Source organism: Ceratotherium simum, chromosome 39 (assembly GCF_057802395.1).
Source record: "Ceratotherium simum simum isolate JZ-2026a chromosome 39, ASM5780239v1, whole genome shotgun sequence".
Classification (NCBI taxonomy): domain Eukaryota; kingdom Metazoa; phylum Chordata; class Mammalia; order Perissodactyla; family Rhinocerotidae; genus Ceratotherium; species Ceratotherium simum.
In genome coordinates, this window is record NC_141938.1 from 1,600,372 (window position 1) to 1,612,115 (window position 11,744).

General features: G+C 60.6%; 1 protein-coding gene across 1 annotated transcript; it reads left to right on the forward strand.

The window, feature by feature from the left end:
• The first annotated feature begins 6,922 nt into the window (after positions 1–6,922).
• Positions 6,923–11,572, forward strand: PODNL1 (podocan like 1). The gene is given in 10 exon segments (XM_004442588.3): positions 6,923–6,971; positions 6,974–7,212; positions 7,710–7,803; positions 8,039–8,103; positions 8,203–8,312; positions 8,568–8,724; positions 8,983–9,098; positions 9,537–10,194; positions 10,861–11,009; positions 11,156–11,572. Coding segments are annotated over 10 exon segments (1,788 nt in total). The 3' UTR covers positions 11,307–11,572.
• The last annotated feature ends 172 nt before the right edge of the window (positions 11,573–11,744 follow it).

The following is an 11,744-nucleotide window of genomic DNA, read 5'->3' on the forward strand; positions in this document are numbered from 1 at the left end:
TTTGTACAATAAACAACCCAGACACAGTGGTGTAAAACAGCAAGGTCATTTAGTATTATTCTCTCTCCTGCCCTAAGCCTGACTTGTTCGTAGCAACAAGTATTTGTAATGGCCAAAAGTGGGAAGCAAGCCAAAAGTCCACCAACAGGTGACAAAGAAATGGCGGCCTGTCCATACGATGGAATACTACCAAGCAATAAAAAGAACCAACGATGTACACCTACCACTAATATAATGTTGTATGTCGATTATATCTCAATTTTAAAAATTTTTAAATAAATTTTTTAGAAAAGGAATGGGCGAGCTGGCCCCGTGGCACAGTGGTTAAGCTCGGTGCACTCCACTTCGGTGGCCTGGGTTTGAGGGTCCAGATCCCAGGTGCAGACCTGCACCATTTGTCAGCCATGCTGTGGCAGCAACCCACATACAAAATAGAGGAAGATTGGCACAGATGTTAGCTCAGGGACAATCTTCCTCACTGAAAAAAAAAAAAGTAACAGACTAAAGATATGTGTAATGACGTGGATGAATTTCAGAATCACTGTACCAAATGGAAGAAGCTGGAAACCAAACGTACACCCTCCGTGATTCCATTTATAGGAATGTCTAGAAAATGCAGCCTAACCTATAGGGACAGAGAGAAGATCAGTGGTTGCCTGGGGTTGGGGGTGAAGGGGCGGGAGTGAGGCTGACAGAGGGGCACGAGGACAATCTCGGGGTGATGGAAACGTCCGCTGTCCCAACTATGGTGATGGCTTCGCAGGTGCGTACACCTTGAGTGTTAGAAGGATGGATTTTGAGTCACGCATGCTTTAAATATTCTCATTCTATCGTATGTCATGTAAACCTCCAGTTTTTTTTATTCAACAGATATAGAAGGCTATATGATGGCAAGCCCCCCTCGACCCTCAGCCCCAGCCACCCAGTTCTTCCCCCAGAGACAGCCGATATCTTTTTTAATTTATGAAAAGGATCAAAATTGTTAGCCTCACTCTGTAACTTTTTTTTTTCTCACAAGATTAGCTCTATTCATGTCAATCCATGTAGTGGTTTGAATGGTGACCCACAAAAAGATATGCTGATGTCCTAACCCCCAGAACATGTGAGTATGACCTCATTTGGAAAAAGAAGATGTAATTAAGCTAAAGATCTTGAGATGAGATTATCCTGGATTAACCGGGTGGGCCCTAAATCCAATGACCGGTGTCCTTATAGGAGACGGGAGAGGAGCAACACCGACACACACAGACAGAGGAAAGGGCCACCCGGAAGCCAGGGCAGACTGGAGTGGTGTAGCCACAGGCTCAGGAACATCCAAGATGGCCAGCAGCCACAGAGGCTGCGAGAGAGGCGAGGAGAGAGGCTTTGGAGGGAACCCACCTGCCAACACCTTGACTTTGGACTCCAGCCTCCCCGGTGCAAATCAATAACCTGCACTTCTGAAACGAACATGTTTCAGTTCTAAGTGTTCTAAGACACTCAGTTTGCAGTCATTTGTTAGGACGGGAAATGAACACAATATGTGTAGATCGAATCCCTTTGTGCATCCTAGGTCTGGTTCTCCACTGTTTTAATGGGACACATTTTAAACAAATCTATTCCCCTCCCACTCGCTCACTCAACACGTGTTTATCAACCATGGTTGTGTGAGGCACGGTTCCAGATGCTGGGGGACGGCGGGGACCACGGCCACGGCCCCCCCTGCACAGAGCTGACATTCTGGTGGGGGAGACGGGCAGTGGACAAAAATATATAATCATGATATGAGAAACGCCAGGAAGAAAAAGAAGGCAGGGAAGGCGAGAGAGAGACAAAACTATGGCCTCTGATCGGGGATCTGGTGTGGGGCTCTCTCAGGAAGCGACGTGAAGCGAAGTTGGGAGCCGAGCAGGACCCAGGGAAGAGAGACTTTCACCCTAATAAACGAGCCTGCGGGGAACAGCCTTGTACGTTTCTGTAGGGACCGTGCAAGAGCTTTTCCAGAACGGACGGCTGGACCTCGGGTGTCGCAGCGAGAGTAACACTGCAAATATTCAAAATATTCCATTTGTTGCTCCCCTCGCGCCCCGCCCTTTGCGGGCAGGCGGGACCACGTGACTAATCCTGGCCAGTGAAGTGGGAGCGGAAGCGTAGGCAGGCTTCTGGGGGAAACACCCGAGCGCTTTCCTGGGGGTCGCCTCTCTCGCTTCCACGGCGCCAGCGCCCGGGGAGGCTGCCCCTCAGGGCGGCGCAGCCTGTCGGGCCGGGTGCCTGAGCGGCCGCGGGGCTCAGAGGCCCGCGGGTCTGTGGGGATCGTATTCCTGGCTGACCGGCTCTGCTGCTGACCCCTGACCTGCTGACCTTTGGGCTCGTCTGTTACGCAGAGTGATCTCGCCTGCCTGATACACGTGAGACAAAACCAATAAGATATATATGTATATATATCCTTATGTATATGTCCTTTTATATATGTAACATACATACGTATACATAAAAAGAGATTGTTGACGAGAAAGGGGCTCCTGTGGTCATGGGGGCCAGAATCCCTACGATCCGCCATCTGCAAGCTGGAGACCCAGGAAAGCTGGTGATAATCCCAGTCTGAGTCTGAAGGCCTAAGAGCCAGGGCAGCTCATGTAAACCCCACTCTGTGGGCAGGAGGAGACGGATGTCCCAGCTCAACCAGGCAGGCAGGACGAGAAAGGGTGAAGTCCTGCTCCTGTGTTCAGGCCCTCAGTGGCCCTGACGATGCCCCCTACACTGGGCAGGGCCGTCTACCTTACTGAGTCCACTGATTCAAGTGCTAATCTCACCCGGAAACACCCTCACAGACACACCCACCTGGGCGCACCGTGACGCGGCGTCATTTTATATTTGACATAGACAGTGACCTGGCACGAGGACATGGCGGCACATTTCCAGTGTTACCAGATGCTGTCAGGTCCTGTCTCTCTCTGACTCCCCGTCTCTGTGGCCGTCGCCAGCTTCTCCTCTGCACCTGCCTCGAGCATGAGCATTCCTCAAGGGTCTCCCTTCTCCCATTCTGTACTTTCTCCCTTGCTAATGTCATCCATTAGCCACGTGGATGTCCTCTGTATCCACTAAGATTAGATTCAGTTTTTTAAAAAAAAAGGAAAAAAAAGAGAAGAAATAAAAGAGAAATAGCTGCTGAAACAAGAGAGAGATCTATTTTCCTCTCACGTTCAGGATGACCGGAGCTGGTCATGTGGAAAGGCCTGCAGTTCCGTGCGCTGCTTTCATATCTTTGAGCCTCTCAGGGCCCCAAAGGCCTAACTGTGGGTTTCCCGGCCTTTGGCAGATATGCCCGCCCCCCAGCAGGAGGCTCCCCACCCGGCTGGTTCCTCTATCGGCCAGACCAGCTGCACCCCATCTGGTCCTCAACCTAATGGGTTCACCTCTCCGCCAGCCTGAGAAATTACTCAAACAAGCCAGTCGCATCCTCCCATGGGAACCAGAGGCCACCCACTGTTTGTCACTCCGCAGCCCGCCTCCTGCAGCCCCTGCGTCTTGACTCTGCTCCTGAGTGCAGCACCATCACCCTACCCCCGGCCTGTGTGGCTCTACATGGCGTGCAGTGTCCTCCCCTCCTCTGGGCTCGGAGTGTATGTGACTAGTAAACCAATGTCAATCTCATCTATCCAGTGCTGGGTGTCGTGTGTTCAGCCATCTTGCACTATTTAAGGTGGGGGATCCCTCCTTCACCAATGGGGTAATTGGGAAGTGATCAAAACTCTGGTCAGTCCAAGGATGGCACAGCATGGTATGCAGCACCCAGGTTGCTCCTATCTTGTTGCTTCACCATTCAAGGCCTCTATTCCCAAGGTAGTGTCATGGCCCAAGATGGCCGATGGAGTTCCAGCCATCACATCTGCTTTCCAACAGAAGGAAATAGAAAGACATCCCCTTTTCCTTGAAGCTGTACATACCACTCCTGCTTCCATAGTCCTAAGACTGCTCCTAGCTGCAAAGGAGTCTGGGACATGTAGTTCTCTATTCCAAGCAGTCATAGGCCCAGCTAAAGAGCAGCAATTTTATGGGTTGGGTCCAGATCCTGAAGGGCTAATTAGCCAGATGAAGGCTGGCTGAGGAATTTGGCCTTGGCCAGTGTCTCAAGGTCGGATGCCATCAGAGGATGAGGAGGGGTGTGCCTTGGGATCCTTAACTGGGCCTGAGTTAAGACTCCTACTTTCCTCTTCTAATTGGGAGACTACATTTCCCATGAGCCTCTTGCTCCCTCCCACACTAACCCTGCCTCCTCCCCCGACCCCCAGCAGCCAAAAGGAGACCAGATTGCTGCACTAGCTGCCCACGGTGTTACTGCAACTGTCCCTCGTCCCCATGACCACATAGTCCTTCCTAATCTGAAGGCAGGGCCTCAGGGGCACTGAGAGACACCACACCCCCTCCCCACGCAAACCTCCCCACACACATGGGCACAACCCTACATGCATTCCAGGAAGGTGTATAAATGGTGATCATGCCAGGCTCCACACTGGTGGACCGTACTCCATCGCTGTCCCCACAGAACTCCTCGCTGGGTAGGGAAGGCAGGGCTAGGCAGGGGAGGGTAGAGAGAAGGGCCTAGAGAGAAGGCCGGGGGTCATTTACAAGACTGGTGGTTAAGTTCCCAGCCAATCAGCACATTACGTCCCTCTGGCCACAGGGACTGGTTCCAGATGGACAAGTGACCAAAACTCAGCCAATGAGATTCTAGTTCAGGGCTTTCAGCTGGACTAAAGCTGGGGTTCCTTGGCACTACATAGAGAAGCATGCTGGTAGAGCTGAGAGAGAGAGAATCCATCCTGAGGATGTCATTTGAGTCCCTGGATCCAGCTATGCCTGAAGGACACACCCCTCCAGCATCTCTGTTCATGAGTCAATAAATGCCCTTATTTGCATTAGTTAGTTTGGTTTGGGTTCTCCATCCTTTGCAACTGAAAGAGGCCAGCTAGAAATTCAAACTTGAAATTTGAATTCAAATTCAAAGGTTGTTCTCATTGCTGCTTCCCTGGGGCTAGGATCTGTGCAGTAGTTCAGTAGCTCCCTGGGGCTGGCCCCACTCCTCTGCTAGGGAGACTGAGGGGCTTCTACACAATGTCCAAACTAGTGGCTGTCAGTCCCACATGGAGAACTTGGGGTGTGGCCTGTCTTGTCTCGTGCCCCAGCACTGAGGGGCACTGAGGGGCTCTGAGGGTCCCCCTCCCAAGGCCACACAGTCCTGGGAATCGTGGGCAAACGCCACCTCTTCGGGTCTCAGTGTCCTCCTCGGCGAAAGGGTGGCTACAAGCACAGACACCCTCTCTCTCCATCATTCTCCCGCATCATGGCCCCTTCCTCCTGCCCACCTGACCTGCTTCACTGCCGTCTCCCCAGGGCTCGGCCCCACAGCCTCCCGTGGCAGGTGCTGGCCGGGCCCCGCTGTTGGGCACCTGTGTCTCTGGGCCTGGTCTTCTCTACCAAGTGCCGGGGAGTTCAACCGATGGAGGGAGTTGGAGGATCAGCACCCCAGCTCCCTCGCCCAGCAGAGGGATGACTCTGAGCGTGTCCCCAATCTCTCAGCGTTCCCCAGCGGGCCTGAGCCCAGTTACCTATAGCAGGAACTTGCTGATAACAAGAGGGACCGACCATCCCCGTCTGCCCAGGACTAAGGGTTTTCTGGGATGCAGTATTCTGAGTGCTAACACTGGCAGGTTCCAGGCAAGAGGATCCCTGGCGATAACTCATCCATTACTGACTGCTGCCTTCCTGCCCTCTGTCACTTCCCCACTCCCTGCAGCTGCGTTCTCCTAGACAAACGCACTCAAGCCTCGTCTCAGGCTCTGCTGCTGGGAGACCGCAGTGGCCTTCACGCCCTTTGCACAGCCCATCAGCTCGGCGGCTCCCACTTGTGAGGGGCAGGTGCTTAGAGCTGTCCGTCCGCCACCTGGTTTCGCCCTGGGACAGCCCTTTGAGAAAAGGTCTTCTGTCATCTTCGTTTTGTGCGTGGGAAAGCTGAGGTTGGGCAGGAAAATGACTGGCCTGAAGTCACCCCTCCGGCAAGTGGTCTGTCTTGGGGGATTACGCCTGGGCAGAGACGGGCTTCCTCGCCCCACGGCACACACTGCCGTTCCAGCATTGAGGGCCTGGGATGTGCCAGGCACTGTCTGCCCACATCCTAGGCATTATCTCATTTAATCCTTACACCCCTCCCAGGAGGTCAGACAACCGTTCCCCTACTTTGCAGAGTGAGAAACCGAGGCCCAGAGAGGTGGCAGAGCCCAGGTCCCAGCCCAGGCAGGCTGGCGCTGAGCACACATCCTTAACCACCAGGCTGCTGCCTCAATACGTGTAATTTCCTTTCGGGTGGCGGCTGTGGCCATTTGAGGAGGGGGGAGTCTGGCTGCCAGGGAGGCCAGCTGGCAGAGGGAGGAGGGCCCAGACGGCAGACCTGGCTGAGGGCCCCCAGGCCTGCCCTGACTCCTCGCTGCCAGCCCCGGTTCCTTGGGGACCCTCCTGCGGCCTGAAGTGCCCTCCCCTCCTCTGCCCCCACTCCTTCCCCTGTGGTTGGCCCAAATACCAGACAGGGCGAATCTCGGCTTTCCCCCCAACATTCCTTGCTCCCGTGGCCGGCCCAGGCTGGCTGAGGTTACGCAAGCAGAGCCGGGGTGGTTGGGGGGGGACCGAGGGGACGGGCTGGCCTGTCCTCACCACCCCATCCGGCAGGCCGCCCGCCTTCCCCAGGGCGGGGAAGGGGGTGGGCCCGCTCCCCTGAGCCCCTGGGAGCACAGGCTGCAGGGAGGGTGGCCTCTGCCTGGAGATGGGGGGTGGTGGCGGCCACGGCCGAGTCTCCGGGAGGTGACCGCCTGCCTTGCATTAGGGAGTCCTGGTGGGCCGTTCGGGCAAGAAGGCTGAGCTGGGCTGGCTATGGCGAGGTGGGGCGGGGATGCTCCTGTCGCCATGGCGACCTCCTGCCCAGCCGGGAGACACCCTGACCCGGCCCTCCGCTCGCAGCGGCTGAGTCTGCTGCTGCTGCTGCTGCTGCCTGGCCCCCCACCCGCCCCCTGCATGGAGGACCCCGCCTTCCCCCACCTGGGGGAGAGCTCGCAGCCCCCGCCCCGGGCCTGCCCCCCGCGCTGCTTCTGCCCGCGGGCTGACACGGTGGCCTGCGACGGCCTGGACTTGCTCGTGTTCCCGGACAACATCACCAGGGAGGCCCAGCACCTGTCCCTGCAGGTGGGCCCGGCGGTGGGGGGCTGGGGGAGGCGGGGCGAGGGGCCCTCGAGGGGCGAGCACGGGGAGTGCTGGGGTGGAGGGTGATGGGGTGGGGGCCTGTGCGTGGCTTGGCACTGATGGAAGTTGGCCTTGATGGGAGTGTTGGGGTCTGTGCGTCAGAGGCCAGAGGAGTCGGGGTACAGATATTAGAAGTGGGGGCTGAGGGTTTGAGCGTGTCGGGGTCAACATCTTGGAGGTCACAGAGTTGCTTGGGGTAGTGTGATGGGGCATGTGGGGTCAACTGTGGGGGTGATGAGGTGCTGGCTGTCAACATCTTGGCAGTTATGGGGTTGTTTGGGGTCAGGGTGATGGGGCACTTGGGATCGACTGTGGGGGTGATGGGCTGTCGGGGCTCACTTGTTTAGGGTGGTGGGGAGCTGAGGATCAGGGCTGGGGTCCCTTGCTGAGGGCTCAGGGGCATCGGGGTCAGGGGTGTGAATGCCCGCCCCCGCCCCCAGAACAACCAGCTCCAGGAGCTCCCCTACAACGAGCTGTCACGCCTCAGCGGCTTGCGGACCCTCAACCTCCACAACAACCTCATCTCCTCCGAGGGTGAGGGGGACGAGGGAGGGGCCCTCCAGCACGGCCCCAGCTGCCCCTCCCGCCCCCGGCTCTGCGGGCGGCTCAGCGGCCGTTCCCGGAACTGCCCTGTGCTGAGCAGATGGAAACTCAGGGGGTGGGGGGCTGTGGCTTTCGAGGGCGGGGAGGGGGTGCCTGGAGGAGCGTTGGCCAGCGAGCACAGGCTCCCAGCCCCCCGGCCGGGTCCCTCACGGCCCGCCCACCGCAGGCCTGCCCGACGAGGCCTTCGAGTCCCTCACGCAGCTGCAGCACATCTACGTGGCCCACAACAAGGTGAGCCCCCAGGCCCGGCCGGCGGGGCACAGAGCGCGGGGCGCACGCGGGACAGCGCGGGCCGGGGGCACCGGGACCAGCAGGGCCGTGCTCCCGCAGCTCTCGGTGGCCCCCCAGTTCCTGCCTCGCTCCCTCCGTGTCGCGGATCTGGCTGCCAACCAAGTGACCGAGATCTTCCCGCTCACCTTCGGGGAGAAGCCGGCGCTGAGGTAGCCCCTGGCCCAGCCCAGGCCCCCAGGCCGCAGATAGGCCTGTGGTCACCCCCAACCTGGGGCCGGAGCCCTACCCTGTGGGGGGTCTGAGGTGGGAGACAGAGCCCTGGTGGCCTCGTCTGGAGAATTCCAGCCTGAAGTGGAGACAGTGCACGCTCACACTGAAGGTGGCCCTGCGCTGGGTGGGGGTGGGAGTGGGGGGCGGTGGGGAGGCTGGGGGCGGGCTGGTGGCCGGAGCCTGGCTCCCCTCAGGTCCGTGTACCTCCACAACAACCAGCTGAGCAACGCCGGCCTGCCCCCCGACGCCTTCCGCGGCTCCGAGGCCGTCGCCACCCTCAGCCTCTCCAGCAACCGGCTCAGCTACGTGCCGCCCAGCCTGCCACCCTCGCTGGAGCGGCTCCACCTCCAGGTGCCCCCACCTCCCCACCCCGCGTCCCGCCTCCAGGGCTTCTCCACCGCTCTCCCCGGGGGCCCCCGCCCCCTCAGAATTCCCGCAGTCGGAAATGTCTTTCCTGGAGTCTCTTCCACTGGCAGGCGGTTCACGAGTGCTCTCTGAGCAGCCTTGCTAGAGCGAGGTCCGTCACGCCCTTACTCGAGAGCCTCGCCTCCCGTGGCTGCCCTGTCCTCTGTCTCTGACCCTCGGTCCCCTTCTCTCCTCCCTGCCCAGAACAATCTCATCTCCAAGGTGCCCCGAGGGGCCCTGAGCCGCCAGACCCACCTGCGTGAACTCTACCTCCAGCACAACCAGCTGACGGACAGTGGCCTGGATGCCACCACCTTCAGGTGGGGCCTGGGACACGGTGGGACGGGGGTGCCGCCTCGTGCTGGCAGTAGGGGCTGAGGATTTGGAGTCCAGGGGCCCCAACGTTCTGTCCCTGTCCTGTGTATGACTCCTAACCCAGAGCCTCATTTGGTGAGCACCTACTGTGCGCCAGGCTCGGCCGAGTACCTGGCAGCCCCCTTGCTCCCCAGCGCCGTGCAACACCACAGCTGCCATGCGCAGATCTCACACCCAGAACTCTGCCCTGGCCACCTCCACATCCACCCCTCAGGCAGGACTCTGCCCTGGCCACTCCAAGTTTAGCTCCCACCCAGATCTCTCAACTCATCTCCCCAAGTTGGAACGTCCAGCTTACATCTCTCAGGGAGCCCTCGACTGCCCCCAGATCTGCCCGGCCCCCCACTCTGGGCCCAGCCCAACACCGGCCCTCTCTCCCCCAGCAAGCTGCACCGCCTCGAGTACCTGGACCTGTCCCACAACCAGCTGGCTGTGGTGCCCGCCGGCCTGCCCCGCGCCCTGGCCGTGCTGCACCTGGGCCGAAACCGCATTCAGCGGGTGGAGGCAGCCCGGCTGCGCGGGGCGCGAGGCCTGCGCTACCTGCTGCTGCAGCACAACGAGCTGGGGGCGGCGGGGCTGCCCGCTGGGGCGCTGCGGCCACTGCGGGGCCTGCACACGCTGCACCTCTACGGGAACGGGCTGGACCGAGTGCCCCCGGCGCTGCCCCGCCGCCTGCGGGCCCTGGTGCTGCCCCACAACCGCGTGGCCGCGCTGGGCGCCCGCGACCTGGCAGCCACGCCAGGGCTGGCTGAGCTCAACCTGGCCTACAACCGCCTGAGCAGCGCCCACCTGCACCACCGGGCCTTCCGCCGGCTGCGCGCCCTGCGCAGCCTTGACCTGGCCGGCAACCAGCTGACCCGGCTGCCCGCTGGCCTGCCCGCTGGCCTGCACACCCTGCGGCTGCAGCGGAACCAGCTGCGGGCCCTCGAGCCCGAGCGGCTGGCGGGTTTGCACCAGCTGCAGGACCTCAGCCTGGCACACAACCGGCTCCGCGTGGGCGACATCGAGCCCGGCACCTGGCACGAACTGCAGGCCCTTCAGGTCAGGGGCAGGCTGAGGAGCCACACCGACGGTCCCGGGGGCCCCTCCATCCCCCTGTCCGCCCAGCTTCACCTCCACGAGAGCCCCTGCCGTGGGCCAGCCCTGGGGCAGAGCAGGCAGACCCAGCCTCCAGGCCTTTGCCCGGGCTGTCCCTGCAGCCTGGTCTGCCACCACCACCCCCTCCGCCTCCCCAGCGCAGCCTCTAGCGCCTTGGAGCACTGTTGATTCCACACAGTTTGGTGCAGCTGTGGGTGCCGGGCGCTGTGCTAGGCCCGGAGCGGCACAGCTCCTGGGTCCTGGCACAAACACTCTAGTTAGGGAGAAAGCAGTCAACAGCCTTAAGTAAACGATAGCGTGTTAGAAGGGCACGAGCACGTGGAGGAAGCAACATCTTGGTGACTAACTGATTCAGTGTCTCCGGCAGCAGGCGGGGACCCTGTCTGTCCGCACCCCGGGCCCAGAACAGGGCCTGCCCCAGGGGACTCAGTTCATCTCTGTCGCGGGGAGGAAACTGGCAGCCACAAAGGGTGTCAAGGGGAGGGGGCAGGAGGACCGCGCTGGGCAGGCAGCAGAGGAGGGCCCGCGAGAGCGGTCTGGGGCTTGTCCGAGCGGCTGGCCCAGGGCCTGGGGCCGCCACGGCGCCATCTCTGCCCGCCGCCCACCCAGGTCCTGGACCTGAGCCACAACGAGCTGTCCTTCGTGCCCCCCGACCTGCCCGAGGCCCTGGAGGAGCTACACCTGCAGGGCAACCGCATCGGCCACGTGGGCCCTGAGGCCTTCCTCAGCACGCCCCGCCTGCGCGCCCTCTTCCTCAGGTGCCCCCAGGGCGGCTGGGTGGGGCTGCTGGGAGCAGGCAGGGAGGGCCGAGGGGGGCTGTGGTGCACCCAGGGAGGCTGGGTGGCTCAGGACGGTTGTGGCCCGCTCCGCTGGCACCTGCCCTCATACCCACCTCTCCCTCCAGGGCCAACAGGCTTCACATGACCAGCATCTCGCCCGAGGCCTTCCTGGGCCTCCAGCACCTGCGCCTCGTGGACACGACGGGTAACCCCGAGCAGGTCCTGGTCCAGCTGCCGCTAACAGCCCCACGTCGGCCACGGGCAGGGGCCTCCTGAGCCTGGAGAAGCCCAGCAGTGCAGCCCAGACCCCTGGGGCTCCGCTGGGCCATGGACTAAGGAGACGGCACCCACCTGGGGCCTCGACCTGGCTCTCCCAGGCCTCGAGGGCTGGGCCCGCGTCACCGGTGCTGACCAGAGATCTCAGGGGGTACGCAGCCTCCACACTCAGGGCACTGAAGCACGAAGCCCAAGCGCACAGACCAAGCCGGCCCTGCCCTCACCCCACACAGACTCAGACGGCGACAATAAAGTCTAACTCAAGTGCTCACCACCTCCCAGGGGTTCTTCACCTGCCGGGAGGGGCTCTCACAGTCCCCGCGTCCAGCTGGGGAGACAGGTCCTGGGATGCTAAGTGGGTCAGGCAATTTGGTCCAGGTCCCCTGGCCAGTGAGCAGCAGGGCTGGATCTCGAAACCCTGGGCCACAGGCAGGTCAC